The sequence below is a fragment of the Perissodus microlepis genome, chromosome 5, assembly GCF_051167445.1.
Source record: "Perissodus microlepis isolate ML-2025 ecotype Zambia chromosome 5, ASM5116744v1, whole genome shotgun sequence".
Taxonomy (NCBI): domain Eukaryota; kingdom Metazoa; phylum Chordata; class Actinopteri; order Cichliformes; family Cichlidae; genus Perissodus; species Perissodus microlepis.
The window spans coordinates 19,112,038-19,133,394 of NC_140465.1; the positions used below are offsets into that span (position 1 = coordinate 19,112,038).

The 21,357-nt window shown below is 39.3% G+C and overlaps 1 protein-coding gene across 1 annotated transcript; it reads left to right on the forward strand.

Moving 5' to 3' along the window:
- Positions 1–14,881: 14,881 nt before the first annotated feature.
- On the forward strand, positions 14,882–19,543 carry LOC146387159 (uncharacterized). Its single transcript, XM_084927290.1, has 8 exons — positions 14,882–15,080; positions 15,210–15,500; positions 16,080–16,130; positions 16,479–16,562; positions 18,432–18,530; positions 19,071–19,095; positions 19,187–19,206; positions 19,485–19,543. Exons 1-8 carry the CDS (start codon positions 14,882–14,884, stop codon positions 19,541–19,543), a joined length of 828 nt encoding a protein of 275 aa, XP_084783416.1.
- The last annotated feature ends 1,814 nt before the right edge of the window (positions 19,544–21,357 follow it).

A 21,357-nucleotide genomic window follows, 5' to 3' on the forward strand; every position in this document is an offset into this window, starting at 1 on the left:
AACTCCAGCAAGAGAGAGAATATAAATTATTTGTCAGATTGTCTGTGTACTTCTCTCATTATGTTTTTTTTCCTTTGTTTTTGTTTCGTTTGTGGCTGCTATGGACTGGATTGCACAGCCACATCTTTAATTTCAGTAAATATCATCAGTGTAGCATTTGCAGTTGTTTTAAGGTTTCTAATAACAAATAGTTTTTAGATGGTATTTTTGATGTTCTTATGTAGACTCACTCTTTCTCTCTGTATGCATAAGAAATGAAACGGGAAGGGTAATGTGACCTGCACTGTTGCACCAACTTTGAAGCCCTAGCCTAAAAATGACTCCCACAGACCCTAAAACACATTTAATGCAGTTATTTTCAGCATTTGATGCTAATCTGAATAAACACACATACAGAATTAGACTGCTTAACTGGTAAGACAGAAATTAAACTGATATTGATGTCTGTCTTTTTAGTTTATTTCACTGGTTCTGAATCTGCACCAGTTGTACTAAAAAGAATAAATCTAAATATACAACATGATGGGGGGTTTACAGAGGAAGACTGAATGTGTTTTTGTGGTTATTGTATTTTGATGCTGTTCTGGTTTCCTGACATGTATAAAGTGTCGACAAAATGTGTTTGTTAATGTCAGGTAGATGTAGTGTTTGGAGGTATTCCTCTCAGTTGTAGTAATCTGCTGTTTGCTATCTTCCTCTCTATGCTGAACTTTCTGTCATATACATTGTTTAATTGTTCATACTTAACCTCAGTTAAAACACGATGCCTTAATTAATTAACCTTCTAGCAATCGATATTATTATTAGTGGATTTATTTAATTTGTTAACTATTTGTTTCTCTGACAGATTCTTTTTGTGAGAAGTTACATTTGATGAATCTAATATGTGTTTTAATGGTTTTAATGGTTATCTTTATTGACAACTGACATTGTTGGACACCAGCATCTGCCTCAGTATTTCAGTGCTATTTTGATACTGGAGAGAAATAAACTACTAAAGGCTGGCATTAAAGTGTTTTGATGTACATGATATGAAAATGTAAAATAAAAAGAAATAGCAAACAAACATGTAAACTGTTTCATCTAAATATATTTGTCACGTTCCCCCGTGCGCTATTTGGATGAGTGTGTTTTTTATATTCTAGAGTCTGAGTGTGTCAGAGGTCTCCGCCCGATTGGCCACATGTCAAATCTTTCACCTGAGCCATTGGATTAGTTCCCATCGGGGTTTAAAAGCTTGGATCTTCTCAGGCACTGCCAGATTGTTGCACTGCATGTTGTGAAGGAAGCCTGGATCCAAACTATTGCTCCTGTGTTGTTGCCTTGTTATCATTGTTCGCTTTACTTTGTCTTTGTCCAGAAACTCACCCCTGAGGAGAAACTGTGCGAGAGGATTTTGTCTGGAAACACACGAGGGAGAGTCAACCACTGAATTATTGATAATTCACCTTTTACCAACATGTTTCTGAGGAAAAGCCTGTTGCCAGCCTATTGAATAATTCCTTCTTTTTAATCTTACCGCTGTGCTCTGTGCATGTGTCCAGGTTTCCATACAGCTTGACAATATTATAGTTTTATGAGTTGAGGGTTAAAAAGAGTGTGCCTGAACAGGTCTATTTGAAGAGTGTCTTTCTGTGGCCACCTAATGTTTACATCAGAATAGTCAGAGTAGTTTTAGTTTGGACATTCACATCATTCATTTTAATATGGCTGCTGCTAGTGGTCTTTATGTGTCTCATCTTTTTATTGCCCACTAGTCTCTGTGTTTCTCTGAGTTTTGATTAAAGAAATTATCCAGCATTCAAGAAAAGACAAAGAAAAAAAGTTAGTGTGCATTGTTGTTTATCTTTTGTCTTTTTCCTGTTTTACTTGTGAGGTTAGTTTTCTTATACGCCTTGCTTTGCTTTGACTTCCAGCTTTTATCTATAATCATCTTCTCTGCTCTGCTCTCATTGGTTTCACCTCAGTTTATTTTTACCCGAGTTCACTGGGCCTATTTGTGTATCTAGTGTTGTCTTGTCTTGTGTTGTCTTCTACAAGAGCCTTGCTTCACCCACAACCTGTTCTAGCTTCTTTAAAAACAAGTTTTTTCTGAATGGCTGAACATAGCAATGATGAGATTTGAACAGCAGGTAGGAGGAGCGTCTGTCTTTTAAGGCAAAACTCTTTTACTTTATATGGTCTCATTTTAGACAAGTTATTTATAATTCTATTGGTCCATTTATTCTCATGTATTGAGGTTGTTGCTATGCCTTGCAAGAAAAAAATATGGCATAGGCATTCATGGTTTATAGTAATGAGACCTCTGCTGTATAGTTTATATGAACTCTAGCTCACCTGTAGCTATCTGTATGCTAAAATGCATTTTTACTTGAAAGGAAGTTTTGTAATGGCTGGTGAACAAACACAAAAACTTTTAATATAGGTGAGAGTCAGAGCGGTCAGACTGTTGTAGTCTGTTCTGCACATTCACATTGTTCTTTTTTATCATGGCTGATCTCCTGCTGCTAGTCGTTCTGAGTACCAGCAGTGAGTAAATACTACTGCATTAGTACGAGGAAGTTTGGCTACAGTATCAGCACAAAAACAAAGCTGCTCTCAACTTTGGTTGTGAGAGGTGTGTGGAAAATTTTCATGTGCATGGGGCATTTTTTATAAAAAAAAAAAAAAAAAATCCACTCAGAGCAGTTTCTATTAATACATTTTATTTTCAAGTAAATGATAAATTTGCTTATATTGCTTCTATATATTGACTGTCTCTTTTTTAGCTCCTCAGCCTGAACTGATTGCGGATCCACAGATGATCACAGAGAGAGACTCAGTCATCGTGAACTGTCAAACTCCATCATCTGTTTCTGTGACTCAGTTTTATTTGTACTTTGTGAGAAGAAGAAATTCTGTCAATCTCCTGTCAGCACACACAGATTTCACCTGTTGATGTTGAAGTGGCATGCTGTTAAACTTCAGCCCACAAAAAGAGATAATATCAGTCTCCTCACAGTAACATATCCTTCATTAGCATACAAAGTAGGTGATCATACTGCTTTTCTTGTTGTTGTTTATTCTTTCAGGATCATATATTGTGTTCTCAGTTTTGTCATTTAAGTGAATAAGAACCTCTTACATATAAAACATCAAAACAAAATAAATAATGAAGGAACATGTATATTATTCTGTGTCAGTTACCCAACACTGTATCAGAGTTTATTTAAATTCATTATAATTTAATGTTCAGCAAATGTTTACACATTTTAGCTTTTTGGCATGAACTCACAGTGAATCTATGGGTGATCACTGAAAAAGACTGTCAACTGTCAGACTCCATTATTTGTTTCTGTGTCTGAATGCTTTTTGTTTTCTATCATCGTCTCTTTTATCCAGATTGTTTCAAAGCTTTTACTTGTAGTATTAGTAAGATAATACTACAAAAAAGAGGGGAACAAAGTAGTCTCTTGATATAGTGCAGTATGTCGATATATTTAGGTGTTATAAACTAACTAAAGAACTAATTTAACAAAATCTCAAACATATGACCTGTGTTGAGAGCTAATATGAAACTAATTTAGAAAATACTTAATGTGCTTATTTTAAGTGACACAGTTGCAGGTTAAATGTAATAAAAAATAAGAATTAGATGATTTAGTAGCCACACCTTTGTGAATTTCAGAGATACGGGCGGATCTAGAATGATCTCTTGCCACCCCTAGTGCCACCCTAGTTTTGCATATGACAGTGTTGTATATTAAAATAAGATAGAATAAACACTTTGAGCCTAGGTACAGTTCACACTGAAAATAAATTCTAAAACTAAATATATTGCATGGTGTTACCCCCTTCCACCATTAACAAATGGTTCAGCCCATAGCAGAGACAGGCTTTATTTCTTGTTTTCAGTAGCAACTGTTGTGGCAGATTTCTTTTCTGATGTATTAATCATATATTTTTAATCATATCACATTAGTAATATCACTTTCTCACCTTAGTATAGCAAGATCACTCCTTTCACCAGTTGTATGAATGCATGTAGAATGTTATCATAAGTGGGCCCCAAGTTTTATTGCACCTTCACAGTGGACCCATTGTAGCCTTGAAGATCTCCAGACATCCTGCTCGAGGGAGCTGACCGGTGGTTATAACTTTTCTTAGAGTGGGAGGGGGTCATGGATGAGCTGGACTGAAGCTATAGAGATACAGGTTGTGCTGTGGAATGTTCTTTGTTTGAGTGTCTATGTGTGTATATAAGATGTGTGGGCGGTGGCCATAGCCAGAGATCATCCTAGCGTTTGGCTGGGATGTTTCTCTCCGTATTGCAATATGTTATTAAACTACTTCAAAACGCTCACCGGGGGTGTTTGCATGTTATTTAAAATTTCCACAACAATTTGGCTTTGCACAATGTACAGTCTCTGTTAGTTGTAAGACAATATATGTCACGGCCAGGGGATCAGCAGGCCGCTGACTAGTAGTGTCACGGCCAGGGGATCAGCAGGCCGCTGACTAGTAGCGTTCTCTCTCTTGCTCTCACTCTCTCTCTCTCGCCAGGGCGGAACTCATGGTGGGTTCACGCCCTCGGCCCACGCCCCTCTGAAGAGGAAACATCTGGGCCTCATCAGTGCAGCCAGCATTTAAGCCAGGGAGTGGCTTCTACTCATCGCTGGATCGTTGTGTGTGACTCGCGTCAGTGCAGCCCGGCTCTGAGCAAGTTCTCTTTTGCTTCCCTGCGCAAAACCTCTAACGTGTGTTTCCTTCTGTACATAGATCCCCTGGACCCGACTCTGCATTCCCCGAGCGGATTCCTTTTTTTGTGTGAGTGTTTGGAGAGAGAGTGGTCACGATAGGAGAGAGTCAGAAGAGGAGCAAGTGTCTTTTCCCTACCTGGATTTCCCCGGAGCCTTTTCCCTGTCACCGCTTTGTATATAGCACTACCCCCTGAACTGTTTGTATATACACCTGGTGGAACTGTAATAAATACTGACTGTGCCTCAGAGTCCTGCGTGTGAGTCCTCAAGCGAACCGTGACAATATATCTCAAGACCGTTTTCATTCCTTTAGGTTACAGATTAAATTAAATGTAAGAATTTACAAAAACAGCTTATGAATCAATAAACAAACTTAGATCATTAAACTTAAATGTCCCAAAAATAACCAAAATATTCATATAAAAATACTAATAGGCATTTGTCCCTTCACACAGAATAAACATGTTCTTCAACCAGATCAAATGCAAAATGCACACAATGCTGTATGTTTCATACACAGTCTGGCACGATAGTGCTCCATGCTAGCCACCAACAGAGCGCTTAGCTTAGCTAGCTGCTTACAGCTTATCATAACAACACAGTTAACATAAATCATCTAAATATTCCTATTATCCTCTTGGTACATTTGGAAACACGGTCAGTACAGCTCAACATACATATTTGTCCAGTTCAAAACCAGAATTGCTCAATTATTACCTGAAAAGGGGATAAGTCAATGACGATGCTCAGACATAATGCTTCTCTTTCAGCAGCTTCATTGCGAATGAGGCATCGTGGCCAGAGCTCCCCCTTCCGGCAATGGCAGGCATAACGAATCAATCATGATCACATGGATTATTCCCCAGGCTCGACAAGCAGATCACAGATTGAATTTTAAACAGGTTGTAGTCTCATAGTTATACGGTTGAACATAGTCACGAACTCTTTTAACTGTTTTATCCTGTGTTACATTACATCTCTTTGATGGGACTTCTTTTACCCTTATTTATACATTAGCATTTTTGAAATAAATTGAGTAACTTTTAACCACAACTGTTTACTCCATTATGAACTTCAACTAATAATCAATCTATCACACGGGCATGCAGTGACTGGCCATCCTGAGGAAAAAATTGCCTCAGTCCCACTGGTCTGTTGTTTTCTAACAGAGGGGGAACCGCGAGACGCGCTTCAGCAACTCACACATTGCACTCGACTTCGTGACTGGCCTGCCTCCCTCAGCAGGTAACACTGTATTTCTTACCATAATCGACCGTTTCTCCAAAGCTGCCCATTTCGTGGCTCTGCCCAAACTTACCACGGCCTTGGAGACTACGCGGCTGCTCACCCAACACGTCTTTCGTCTGCATGGGATCCCGGAGGACATTGTGTCAGATCGGGGGCCTCAATTCGCTTCCCGCGTCTGGAAGGAATTCTGCACCTCCTTGGGGGCCAAGGTCAGTCTCACCTCAGGCTATCATCCACAGAGCAATGGCCAGTCAGAGTGGGCGAACCAGGAGCTGGAGGCCGCCCTGCACTGTGTCACCTCCTCCAATCAAACCATCTGGAGTGAGGAACTGCCGTGGATAGAATATGCTCACAACAACCTGACGGCCTCCGCCACCGGCCGATCCCCCTTTGAGGCCTCCCTGGGATTTCAACCTCCCTTGTTTCCCTCGGTGGAAGGTGAGCATTCTGTGCCCTCGGTCCAAACTCATCTGCGCAGGTGTCGGCGGGTGTGGCAGGCCACCCGGGCAGCCCTGCTGCGCACCAAGGACCACAACAAGGGCATCGCAGATCGCAAACGGACTCCTGCACCCGAATATGCCATAGGACAGAAGGTATGGCTCTCCACACGTTTCGTTCCTCTCAGAACAGAGTCCAAGAAACTCGCTCCCACCTACATTGGTCCGTTTGAGATTTCAGCCCTGGTCAACCCTGTTTCTGTGAGGCTCAAGTTGCCCTGTAATATGAAGATCCACAATGTTTTTCATGTCTCTCAACTCAAACCTGTCCGGTCCAGCCCTCTGTGCCCTCCTTCAAGGCCCCCTTGAAAACCACGCACGTCAGTTTTTGTGTCGCGTCAACCGCTCGAGTTGGAAAAATCTGAACTCCAGCGTCAAATCGCGCCGCAACAACCAATCAGGAGCCTGGCGATGTGGCTCTCAAAGGGGCAGATCCAGCCAAAGTCCTTCTTACTTCATTCAATATGGAGGAAAGGCTAATCAACGCCATAGCAAACCACCTGGAGCTGTACGACACCAGCTGCTTTGTGTACGGAGACAGGAATATAAAGGACGAGCTTGGAGGAAGATATGTGAAGAGATCGGGCAACCTGGTAAGTTCATTCATTTGTCTTTTGAAAGTTTTCACTGACCCGGAGAAGCCGCACAAAAGCTAGCAAGCCACCGCTATTTTCCCACTGATGTACAAATACCGTTCTGCTTTTATGCATGTTGTCATATAGGAATATATTTTATTGTTTATTAATAAACAGCAAACAGTGGTCCCACTGTTCATCCGTCACTGTTTCGCATTTTCGCTGATTTTTTATTGCACCGTACAGCATTGCATTCTGCAGCCTGATTGACAAATCTCCTCCTTGTCGTGTCTCCTGCGCTTGCCAAATTTATCATGTTTGGTTTTGATAACCATCACGTCCAATAGAAAAAAACGCACAAAAACACCCATAACTATGACCCTCATTCGGAAATAGACACCTGCACCGCGAGGGAAAAAGGCGCACAAAAGTGGCAGGCAGATGAAGACAAAACGTGGCATAGTAATACTTTTACGTTTTGCAATCTACAAAGGTTTGCACTTTGAGAATTAACTTGTGAGAACTGTGACTAATGTTCATGTGTGTGGGGAAAACAGTGTATAAAGTGCGTGACCAGGGGCTAGTTATTCTGAGAACCCCTGCTGCAATAAATTAGGGACCACTGTATATACTTTCTCTATGACTATTGTTTTCAACCTGTTAACATTTAATATTGTCTTGATAGAACCAACTGATTCTGCAGCAGAGCATCCCCTGTTGCTTCTCCTGGCTCCCCAGTCCCTGAGCTCCTGCTGCTGCACCCACAGGTATGCAATTGTAGCATCAGATGTACAGCATGCACTGATAGCTTTGTACTCGGTGGGATTCCCTTGTGATCACCTTTACTAAATATCTACAACCAATCTGATTATATCCTGTTTTGTTTTTTTCAATGTTGAAAATCTAGTAGCAGCCTTCTCATTTCTTTGTGTTTTGTGCTGTGTTTTACAGGCCCACAGAGGAGGACAGCTCCGAGGCAGATGAGGGACAGGTCCCAGGACGGGCCCCAGGACGGTCCATCGGCGGTGGAGCTGGCCATCCTGGTGTCCCTGAAGAGGCCACACCAGTCTCCAATGGAGCATTTCCTCCTCAGCCTTGTTCCTGCTCTGGAGAGCAGCTGGGTCCTTTTTTATTCCTGTCTCTCTGTAAATACTTATATTTTATATATTTATGTTTAATGTTTTTCTGTTTGAGAATTTTAATATTATTTCAAATAAATTTTTATAATGACTAATGTCTCAGTTCTACTACACAGCAAATGTTGGCACACGACTTGACACATGTAGAATTTATTTCATATTATACTAATGACAAAATATACTAATACAGTGGGATGCCAAAGTTTGCGGAACCTAGCCATTATTTTCCTGTATAAATCGTTGGTTGTTACAATAAAAAATGTCAGTTAAATATATCATACAGGAGACACACACAGTGATATTTGAGAAGTGAAAAGAAGTTTACTGGATTTACAAAAAGTGTGCAATAATTGTTTAAACAAAATCAAGCAGGTGCATAAATTTGGGCACCACAAAAAAAGAAATGGAATAAATATTTAGTGTATATCAATGTGTGTGTCTCCTATATGATATATGGGGTGCCTTTGTCTGGACGTGCTTCTCATCCAGAGCTCCACAGCAGAGAGGGACGTTCCAGCGCTCCTGGAATCCCTCTGTGATGGACCGCCAGTCTCCAGGTGAAGGCACAGCCATGAAGTCGTCCACTAGACAGTCCCAGATGGCCGTCGAATCCTGGGGGGGGTGATCTGGCACACCGTGGACACACCGACTCTGTAACTGAACGCTTGGTCGTGAAGGAGTCCCCGGTGACAAGGAACCTGGACAAAATTGTTCAAAATTAGTATTATGTGTACTGCAGTTACAAAATACATTATTCAAATTCCACAATTCTTTTTTGATGTCAGATTTAAATCACAAAACTTAAATCTTACATAAAACATTTTGTAATTATAAGGATAATTACATAATATATATTAGATATAATATAAAACAGTCTGCGGGGATTATATACAAATATTCAACTATACCAGAATTAAACCAGGTCTAAATAAAAAAAGAAAGGAGTGCGTATCACTACAAAGATTAACCCACAGTGGTCCTCATACCACAGTTTGATATCAGCAAACACCGAGAACATACATTGATATGACACCACAGCCATGCTATCATTGCAAACACTGATAACAGCATAAATCGAATTAAATCGGGACTTGATGAGACCTTTTGAGTATCACTAGAAATATTATAAACAGTCGTCTCCATACCACAGTTTGCTATCAGTAAACACCGACAGCATTCACTGTTAGCATACCACATCCATGGTAGCAGTGTATAAACGATAGTTTAGCATATATTAGCACAGGTATCAATAAAGGACTACCGTATTAAACACTTTTACTAACCTCAGGCAGATGGACAGGCGCTCTGCAGGTGAGATTGAGTGCCTGTAGTTGGTGTCTAGGCGGGCGATTCTGGGACCGACGCGGGACAGCAGGTCCTCAAACTGGGCGAGTGAAAGACGGTGGTATCGCTGAAATCGGCCGTCATCCAGGCGCAGCTCCTGGAGCAAGTGGTGAAACTCACCAAACTGCTCACGGGTCTGCAGGACCAGATGGACCCAGGTACGGCGAGGACGTCTTTTACGCCGCTGCTCTGCTCTCCACAGTAAATATAGAAGGGAGACTCTCTCTTCAAACGCTAGCTCGACAGCTGCCATCTTGCAAAGATACCGTCTGGCACAACTTCCTCCACATTTCCGGTTCACGCGCGTCAAAATTGCATATTTTGATGCGCGATTGTTTTGTGTTGGACACGCGTCGAGGTGCGAATGTGCACGCGTCAAATTAGGGGCGTCTGGTGCGTTTTTGTTCGCGTCTATGTGAGCACACCGTAAGAGTTTAGGAAACAGAGAAACATGGACCAAAAATTACTGTGAAGAAATGCAAAACAAGTCCATAGAATGACCAGATAAAAGTGGAAAACAGAAACCAATGTAAAGAAATACAAAAAGGCCTGTAAACAAGTCAGCTGCTTTCAGTTTCAGTTTCCAGCTACTGCACAGAAGAGATTGAAGCCCTTTCAAACAAGAGTGCATGGGGCCCATAATTTTATAAAGTCTTATGACTGTGAATGTTAAAAAGTCAGATTGGGAAATTATATATTGACCCGTATGTGTCTGTAGTTATCAGCTGTTTCAAAAATATCTTGCTCAAATGCTTGCAGAAAGGACCATAATTTTTTTTTCATTTTTCACTAATAAACAGTAAGACACATTTAATTTCATGGTAATAAACAAACAGCTTAACAATGGAAGAACTTGTTGGAAGCACTTTCTGTTACAGCTCAGTAATAATGAGGTAAAAGTGGGGTAAGATTAGGGATGGGTATCGTTTAGGTTTTATCTGATACCGGTGCCAAACCGGTACTTTTGAAACGGTGCCGGTGCTTAACCAGTGCTCGAATCGGTGCTCGAACCGGTGCTTAAAGAATGGAGAACACAGACTTTGTCGAAAAACCTCTCATGTTCAGCTGTTTTTATGTAAAAAGATAACAATGTTAGCCTTTTCTGCAGCTATAGGGCATATATGGTATCACTCTTGGCTGGGAGCAGTGCTTAAACAATGGAAAAAACACAAACTTTGTCCAAAAACCTCTCATGTTTAACTGTTTTCCACTTTTTCTTTGGTCATTTTAGCCTTTTTGGCCAGGGTGAAGGGAGTATCTGCCATCAAACAAGAAGACAGCCGCATGTAGCTATGATGATGTTTGCTAGTTCACCTTACATGCATTAATGTAATAACGTGGTTAGCCCTACTCAACGTAAATTACACGCAAACAACATTAAGCGACTCACCCAGAGAAGAACGGCTGCTGCTGCCATCATCATCCGTCATCATTTCTGCTACACTGGCAGGGCTAGGGGCCAGGACTCTATTCTTCGGGTTTTTGGGGGATGTTGCTTACTCTGGGTCCAATAACAGGCACCACACCCGCAGTAGACGTGCACGGTGTGAGATCTCGCAGCAAGCTATCAAATACGGCGCATTTCTCGGCTTTTAAAAAAAATGCTATGCGTCGCCAGGTGTTTCATCGGATTTGAGGTGTTACCTCCTTTGACAGTATCACAGTATCAGCTTAAAGCACTTGTTGCAGGCTGCTGAGTTTGCATCTTTTGCTGTGAAGTACAGCCAGACTTTTGACCGCTTTGCCTTGGGCATTTTTAATCTGTAGCTCTGCTCTAAAAGAACGTACGTACCTGGACCCGCCTACTATCCTCGGAAACGTAAAATGATTGGCTAGAATCTAAAGTGTATCACAGCTCAGGAAAAAAAAGCACCGAACTAAAGCACCGAAATGTGCGCTGCTTTTCGGTCTGGTTACTACCGTTTATGTCAGAACCGGTGCCATCATGGCACCGGATACCGGTACCCATCCCTAGGTAAGATGGTAGAACCAAGAAGGCAATAATATAGAAATTTGTAAGGTATTACCACTCAATTATCAAAGTAATTACCAGGGAATTTTCGAGTAATATAATATTAATGGTTACAGGTGAGTAATATTATACTGATTTGACTGGATAATACTGACCGAAAATCAGCTAATAACCTCACAATAATGAGGTAATAGTGGCTGATGTTTTAGCATTATAGGATAGTATTACGATATTATAAAGCTTGAATTGATTTTATCGTAAGTTCTCAGCATTCTGCTTTGCTTAAAAGAAGAAGTGATGTAATTGTGTGGTGGTTGGTTCACAAATACCTTCACACTATTTACTTCTGTAACTACTGTGCAGGAGAAAATGTCTTTATGAAGATGAAGCAGTCATGTGACCTTGTGGTGGATTTTTGTATGATATGTATAACTATGTAACTATATACACTATATTTCCATGTGCACTGAACATATATATTTTAACTTTCATGTAGAGTCTTAAGCACAAGACATTTTGCTTCACCAAGGTTTATTAAGGTGGTACAGTAACAGGGTAAGGGGAGAGTTCTCCTGAATAATTTACTCTCCGGTAACTAACCTTCCCTAATACACACTCAACGTCTTTAATGCAGCACAACCAAAACCAGTAACACTGTAAACGATGTAAACACACACACACACACACACATACACACACACACACACACTATGAACCTACACTGAAGTGTTTTTATATATGTGCCACTTACTGTGTAAGATTTAGTAGTTAGGATTAATGTGTGAGGTTTGACCATGTCATGACCTTTTGTGATAAGCTAGAGCAAGGGGTAGTCAGAGTCCTGACTGGCCTTTGGCCAAGACCTTGGCCTCTACCTGACCCCTGCAGCTGTGTTTGGACGGGTGGGAAAGTTACCCAGACGCAGGGGGCGCGGATACTGGTCCCTATATATTAGGGGACCAGAGGACACCCCAGCACTTTTTCCCCTCTGCTGTTACTCTCTGTGTTGCTCTACTGTCTGTGCTTAAGGCTGTACTCCCCGGGGTTTTGCTTTGCTTGCTTTCTGCTATGTAATTCTCTTGCTAAATGTCTGTATGTATTTTTCCTGCTGTTCATATGATTCAGTGTATTAAACTCTGTTCCAAGAATTCTACTCTTTTACAGAGCATCTTTTTGAGTGTCTTGATGTTAATTGGATCTAAAAGGGTTGGATCTCCACATCGTTGGTGGAAGAAGGTTATCAGGATGGCTTCAAAATTTGCGACCACAACCTGTACTGCTGTACTAACTTGGAGCCCTGAACCACACTGACCCAGCAGGAAAACACCTTTAACGGACTTGTTGTGAGTATTTTTGCTAATCTGGCTAAAAACACACAGACAATATTATATTGCAGTATCGCAACACTCATGTTGAACTGATACTGACATTTATGTTTTTAGTTTATTTCACTGGTTCTGACATTTTGCAGCAGTTGGTCTGCACTGATGAAATGCAATCTAAAAATACAACATGCTGTGGGTTTATAGAGGACTATGTGAATGTGTTTCTGTGGCCAGTCAGAAGCTGTTATTTTATATTGATGCTGCTTTGGTTTCCTGACATGTGTGTGACGTGTCAAAGACGAGTGTTTGTTAAAGTCAGGTAGACGTAGTCTTTGGAGGCATTTCTGCCAGTTCAGTTGTGACTCGATTTCATCATGAATACTGCTACTTACACTCAATAGAAATGTAAAGTTGAATTTTTAATCTTTCTAATTTAATATTACTATTGGAACTATTTAAATTATTAACTAATTGTTTCTCCAACAGATTCTTTTTGTGAGATCAAAGGTCAGTCTATGAATTTGATATTTCTTTTGACAGTCACTTTTATCGATATTTAACATACTTCATACACATGCAGTTAGCTCCAGAAATAGGTGCGCAGAGACAACAGGGGCTCAAAAGCAATTGGACAACAACTAAAATTAATAACTCAAAATAAGATGTTAATTTCTAATACTTGGTACTCTTTGCTGTCCATAACGGCCTGAAGTCGAACTCATGGACATCAGCAGATACTGGGTTTCCTCCTTTTTAATGGTCTGCCAGGCCTTTATTGCAGCAGCCTTCAGTTGTTGTTTGTTTGTGGGTCTTTCTGTCCAAAGTTTAGTCTCCAGCAAGTGAAATGCATGCTCAGTTGGACAAAGGTCAGGTGACTGACTTGGCCATTCAAGAATAATCCACTTCTGTGCTTAAATAATAACTCCTGGGTTGCTCTGGGTGTATGTTATTGTCCATCTGTATTATGAAATGCCGCCCAATTAATTTTACTGCATATAGCTGGATTTAAGCAGACAGTATGTCTCTGAACACCCCAGAAATCATTTGCTGCTTCTGTCCTGTGTCACATCGTCAATAAACACTAGTGTCTCAGTTCCACTTGCAGCCATGCACGCCCAAGCCATCCCACTGCCTCTGCCTGTCTTTTACAGATGATATGATATGCTTTGGATCATGAGCTAGCCTTCCTATTCTTGAAGCTTGTTAGTGGCTGGCGCCTTGCAGTGAACTTCTCTCTATTTACATTCATACATTCTTCTCTTTATGTTAGACTTGGACATCGATACACCTCCCTCCTGGAGAGTGTTTTTTCACTTGGTTGGCTGTTGTGAAGGGATTTCTCATCACCATGGAAATTTTTCTGTGCTCATCCACCACTGTTGTCCTCCATGAATAGCCAGGTCTTTTTGTGTTGCTGAGTTTACCAGTGCTTTCTCACTTTCTCAGGATGTACTAAACTAAATTTTACCACTCACAATAATGTAGCAATTTCTCAGATGGGTTTTTTTTCCTGCACAGCTTAAGGATGGCTTGTTTTACCCACATGGTGAGCTGCTTTAACCGCATTTTGTCTGTTCACAGCAAAATCTTCCAAATACAAGCACCACACCTCAAATCAACTGCAGGCCTTTTATCTATTTAGTTGATAAGGACATAACGGGGGAATTACCCACACCTGCCCATGAAATAGCCTTTGAGTCAATTGTCCGGTTACTTTTAGTCTCTTTAAAAACAGGGTGGAACATGTTAAGGAGCTGAAACTCTGAAATGCTTCATCCTTTTGGAATCTGCTTACCCTCAAATACCCAACACACCTACAGATTTTGTGCAGACTCAGCTCTATGCCCATTATATAACTAAATTGGAATATTTTTCAGTAAACTGGTAAAAATCAACGATTGTGTCCAAATATAAATGGACCTAAATGTATGTTATTCTCTTACTTTACAGCTCTTCCTGAACCTAAACTGACAGTGAGCAGATCAGAGATCACAGAAACAGATTCAGTCACACTGAAATGCGAGGCTCCATCCTCTGTTCCTATGTCTCAGTGTTCTTTCTACTCTTCCAATGGAGCAACTGTTAAAGAATTGCCCTGCTTGACGACACTGACAGCAACCGAACTGCTGAAGATGGCAAATCTCAAATCACCTGCCACTGTTAAACTGAACTGTTTGTACACAACCAACCCTGGAGCACCAAACTCTCCATACAGTGACTCTTCCAGCATCATCATTCAAAGTGAGTGGCTTTAGCACTGATTACTGATGGCATCTTAATGCAGAATCAACACAAGCAACACATGCTTTTAGCATGTTGCTCATGTTCACAGATATAATCCTAATGTTAATTAATGCTTCAATTCTTCAGCTCCTCTTCCACCTAAACTCATCGTTAATCCACTGGTGATCACAGAGACAGACTCAGTCACACTCAACTGTGAGACTCCCCCATCTGTTTCTGTGCCTGAATGTGATTTCTACACTTTGAGTGGAGAGATAGTCAACAAGTTTTCCTGTCTAACGACACTGACAGCAACCAAACTGCTGGAGTTGGCACATCTCAGATCACCTGCTGAAATTAAACTGAAATGTTCTTACACTGCACGGTCTGGAGAGTTAACATCTCCATACAGTAACATGTCCACCATTAAAGTACAAAGTAAGTGATTTTCTATTCTACCCTATTATATATTGGACATATACAATAATACATTGTATAATACAATATATAACACATTATATATTGTATAATTTTAGGGTCTACCTTAAAATATAAAGTGCCTTAAGGCAACTGTTTTTGTAATTTGGTGCTCTATAAATAAAATTGGAATTGAAATATTCATATAATATCATAACAGCAGATGTTGTGTATCGTAACATTTCAGTTTTAAATGTGACGTCAGTGGAAAATCCAAAGGATGCAAGCACGACAGATTTAACAACCATCCTTCCTGATAAAACATCATCATCATAAAACATAATGTGTTTTAAGTTTGTCCACTATTCTAATTTACAAAGATTAGTGTCACATACAGTAAATATTATTTAATTACAGTAACAGTTCTAATTAAATCTTTGTTTTACAAAACCAAATTTACAGAAGTTCTGATTCTGTATAAAGATGTAAATAAAAAGAAAATGCAAAGATGTAGAAATGGACTTTCTATTCCACCTCATTCACAGTATGCTAATCACAGATGTTTCCTGCTGTAATATTCCAGTCTTAAATTGTGTTTAGGGACAACTTCAATGGATGGAAGAACCACAGATTTAACCACTGTCAGACCTGGTAAAAAAACATCTGGGCACAAAGTTCACACAGGTATCTATCATGAACATATGTCATTGTTACAGTGTGCCTGTAATATTATTTTCTAGTTTGTCCACTACTGTTCCACATGTTATGTAATCACATAAAATAACAGGTATAAACCTATCTGTTTTCAAATTTACAAAAAAATATAAATAAATCCAGAATGCAATGGTTTTTTTAATCTTATCCGCCTGTATTTTATTCACAACCAAATGAATACAGTACAAAGTGAATGACTTTCTTTTCTTTCATTTATACATTTATGCAGTATCCTCATCACAGATAGTTTGTGCTATAACATTTCACTTTTAAATGTTTATTTAGGAGCAAATCTCAAGGATAAAAGAACCACAGATTTGACAACCTTCAATCCTGGTACAGTATCATCTGGGGAAACAGTTGATAAAGGTATCCTTCATTAAAATATTTTACTGGGACAGTGTGACATTTCTTTTTTCTTTTTTTGGTATTTTTGTTATCTTTGTTGTTGTTGGGTTTTTTTTGTTTGTTTCAAGTTTGTCCACTACTCTGTTTTTAAAACACTGGTGCCACATTAATGTTATCTAATTACAAAACAGTGACAGATCTGAATTTATCTTTGTTTTATGACCCAGAATCCAGAAAAGTTATAATGCTGCGTAAGCTTTAGATAAAAACTAAATGCAAAGATTTACAAATGTCATTGTTTTTATTAACAATGAATAAAAGAAACTAAAAGTGAGTGACTTTCTATTCTACCTCATTATACATTTATACAGTATCCTAATCACAGATGTTTCCTGCTGTAATATTCCAGTCTTAAATTTGTGTTTAGGAACAACTTCAAAGGATGGAAGAACCACAGATTTAACTACTGTCAGACCTGGTAAAAAAACATCTGGGCACAAAGATCACACAGGTATCTGTCATGAACGTATGTCATTGTGACACTGTAATATTATTTTCTAGTTTGTCCACTACTGTTCTGCATAGGATCAGTGATGGGAATAACTGCGTTACTTTTTTCAGTAACGAGTAATCTAACTAATTACTATTCCTATCGTTACAACGCCGTTACGGTTACTAACAAGAAAATGCGGTCCGTTACTATTTTTTAACAAACAGACAGTTGAAGCTGTGTTCAGCTTACCGCATCTTATATCAGTTGCGTGAAAGTAGCTGACTACATAAGTAATCTGGACGCTACAGCTTTAAGCAGCTGCGCGCTCCCACGGACGATAATCACGATCACTGTCTAGCACAACACCTGGAGCTAAGGGGGCAAAACAATCACATGAGTGCTGCTGTTTGACTGAGGGGGAATAAAGTAGTCGTGGTAAGCCAATCACATGACCACTTAAAGACAAAGCAACAAGGTGATATATACCAGTTTTTAAATTGTGTTGATAGGCCACGTAAAACCAGAGTCATGATAAACAATATATACGTGGCGTTTTTCTTCAATACTTTCGCCACGCTTACTGTCTAAGGACAGCGCTAGCAAGCACTCTCTGCTTATGACCCCACAAAAAAACAGAGGACGTTTTAGGAGTGACGGTGAGAGAGAGAGAGAGAGAGCGAGAAAGAGCAGAAAAAGAGAGAGCGCGTTTTGAGATGTGAGAGATTTGTGACGTTTAGCGTGTTTGGAGTGTGTAGTTAATGTGTTGTCTTGTGTAGTGAGTGTGTAGTGTTGTGGATAGTTTTGTGTTGTGTGTCAGAACAATGAGGTGAGTGCTGTCTCCAGGTAGAAAAAGGAGTGATACACCTGCTGCTGTCAGACCTGCAGGTATCAGGCTGTGATGTTCTCCTTTATAGTGGACAGAAATTATTGTTTTGGAGTGGCATAAATAATTTGTGTGGCATCAGTTACTTTTCAAGTAATTAATTACTTTTAGAATATTGTAACTCAGTTACTAACTCAGTTACTTTTTTGAAGAAGTAACTAGTAACTATAATTAATTACTTTTCAAAGTAACTTGCCCAACACTGCATAGGATACATGTTATATAATCTCATAAAAATAACAGGTTTAAACCTATTTTTGTTTTCAAACTCCAAATTTACAAATAAAAATAAATCTCTATGTGATGGTATGTTATTTTGAAAAAAAAATCTCAAAATGTAACCAACATTTCAAATTATCATCTTAGAAATGGTTACTCCATTATCTATGGTAAACAATTTGTTAATGGTTGGTTTCACTGTCTCAGTCGCCATCTCAGCTTTGTCTCAGTCTTAGTTTTGTGCAACTGAAAAAGTAAGATTTTCTTGTTTATGACTTCTTGTGCTGCAAAACAGATGTACTGATATGGAAACTGGTGGTTTCAACTGGTTGTGGAGTTGCTGTGGGTGTTGTCTTACTGGGATGTGTACTTGTGAGGAATCTGAAAAGAACTGGTGAGAAATGCTGTTTACTTTTATTTATCTTTTAATGATCTTCAAATACATTTTTTATTTAAATATTGATGCTGCTTTTCTTACACAAAATTGAGAATTAGAAAAAATTATTTTAAATGCAAATTGTATCAAGGTTTTTCCACTTTTATTTTTACAAAAAAAAATTCTAGTTCATTTTCAGGATTTGCATAGACATTTGCATAGAAATAATAAATAAATAAATATACGTGAGCTTCTGCTTTATTTATTTATCTCAATTTAATATAGCTATGATATCATGTGCAGTCGAGTCAGATGGAAAATTGGATTGGGCATGGAAGCTCATAGTTTTGCGTGTTGTAGCATTATAATTCCAAAGTAAATATCTCAAGCCTAAATTACATTTCATGTCATATGACTTAAAACTTAAGCTTCTGTGTCTACTGATCAGAACTGGTTTGTTTAGTTTTACTTTAGTATTTCTTTTCTCCAATATTTCCTTATGGATCATGAAAGTTGTTTGATCAGCAATTACTTTTATGTTTTCTTTTTTTTTAATAGTTCCAGTAAATTCTGCTACCAGCAGGTAAGACATGCTTTAACCTTTTCTGCAACTGTTTCCAATGGTTTCTGTATTATGTCCATGAAAATAACTGTCTGGTTGTTTTTTCTTGTAGCTCACAAGCCCACTGCACTGGTAATGTAAACACTAAGTGACTTTGAGCTTTTTGCAATTCTTACCTATAGTACTCCAAAAGTTGATTCTGTTCATCTGGACGTAGCGTTTTCTGGGAGAAACGTTTCGTCACTTGGATGAGTGACGAAACGTTTCTCCCAGAAAACGCTACGTCCAGATGAACAGAATCAACTTTTGGAGATTTATTTTCCTGGATGATTGAGAATGCATCAAGACCTTACCTATAGTATATACTATGTTTATGTTTATACTATTTTTTTTTTTACTTTCAATTGTAGATGGCTTAATGAACACAACACATCTTGGAGAAGTGGTAATTAAAAACAAAAGCTCTTAATATAACATTCTTAGTTAGTGGCTCTGAAAAGTATCTGGACACTTCAAGCTGTGGCAGATGGGTACTTTTTGAAGTAATTAAAAAAAAAATCCTTTAACCCCTTTCAAAATACTGAAATTCACGTAGTGTCAATGGAATGACATGTTTGCAGTATTAATAGGCTTTGTGGAGCAAGCTATCAAATACGGCGCATTTCTCGGCTTTTAAAAAAAATGCTATGCGTCGCCAGGTGTTTCATCGGATTTGAGGTGTTACCTCCTTTGACAGTATCACAGTATCAGCTTAAAGCACTTGTTGCAGGCTGCTGAGTTTGCATCTTTTGCTGTGAAGTACAGCCAGACTTTTGACCGCTTTGCCTTGGGCATTTTTAATCTGTAGCTCTGCTCTAAAAGAACGTACGTACCTGGACCCGCCTACTATCCTCGGAAACGTAAAATGATTGGCTAGAATCTAAAGTGTATCACAGCTCAGGAAAAAAAAGCACCGAACTAAAGCACCGAAATGTGCGCTGCTTTTCGGTCTGGTTACTACCGTTTATGTCAGAACCGGTGCCATCATGGCACCGGATACCGGTACCCATCCCTAGGTAAGATGGTAGAACCAAGAAGGCAATAATATAGAAATTTGTAAGGTATTACCACTCAATTATCAAAGTAATTACCAGGGAATTTTCGAGTAATATAATATTAATGGTTACAGGTGAGTAATATTATACTGATTTGACTGGATAATACTGACCGAAAATCAGCTAATAACCTCACAATAATGAGGTAATAGTGGCTGATGTTTTAGCATTATAGGATAGTATTACGATATTATAAAGCTTGAATTGATTTTATCGTAAGTTCTCAGCATTCTGCTTTGCTTAAAAGAAGAAGTGATGTAATTGTGTGGTGGTTGGTTCACAAATACCTTCACACTATTTACTTCTGTAACTACTGTGCAGGAGAAAATGTCTTTATGAAGATGAAGCAGTCATGTGACCTTGTGGTGGATTTTTGTATGATATGTATAACTATGTAACTATATACACTATATTTCCATGTGCACTGAACATATATATTTTAACTTTCATGTAGAGTCTTAAGCACAAGACATTTTGCTTCACCAAGGTTTATTAAGGTGGTACAGTAACAGGGTAAGGGGAGAGTTCTCCTGAATAATTTACTCTCCGGTAACTAACCTTCCCTAATACACACTCAACGTCTTTAATGCAGCACAACCAAAACCAGTAACACTGTAAACGATGTAAACACACACACACACACACACATACACACACACACACACACTATGAACCTACACTGAAGTGTTTTTATATATGTGCCACTTACTGTGTAAGATTTAGTAGTTAGGATTAATGTGTGAGGTTTGACCATGTCATGACCTTTTGTGATAAGCTAGAGCAAGGGGTAGTCAGAGTCCTGACTGGCCTTTGGCCAAGACCTTGGCCTCTACCTGACCCCTGCAGCTGTGTTTGGACGGGTGGGAAAGTTACCCAGACGCAGGGGGCGCGGATACTGGTCCCTATATATTAGGGGACCAGAGGACACCCCAGCACTTTTTCCCCTCTGCTGTTACTCTCTGTGTTGCTCTACTGTCTGTGCTTAAGGCTGTACTCCCCGGGGTTTTGCTTTGCTTGCTTTCTGCTATGTAATTCTCTTGCTAAATGTCTGTATGTATTTTTCCTGCTGTTCATATGATTCAGTGTATTAAACTCTGTTCCAAGAATTCTACTCTTTTACAGAGCATCTTTTTGAGTGTCTTGATGTTAATTGGATCTAAAAGGGTTGGATCTCCACATCGTTGGTGGA

What these genes read in the sequence shown, in the direction of transcription:
- LOC146387159 (XM_084927290.1), top strand. Translation starts at nt 14,882, where the DNA reads ATGTCTCAGTGTTCTTTCTACTCTTCCAATGGAGCAACTGTTAAAGAA. An exon ending in TTCCAGCATCATCATTCAAA is followed by an intron (nt 15,081 to 15,209) that starts GTGAGTGGCTTT and finishes TCAATTCTTCAG; the next exon opens with CTCCTCTTCCACCTAAACTC. An exon ending in GTAAATTCTGCTACCAGCAG is followed by an intron (nt 19,096 to 19,186) that starts GTAAGACATGCT and finishes TTTTTCTTGTAG; the next exon opens with CTCACAAGCCCACTGCACTG.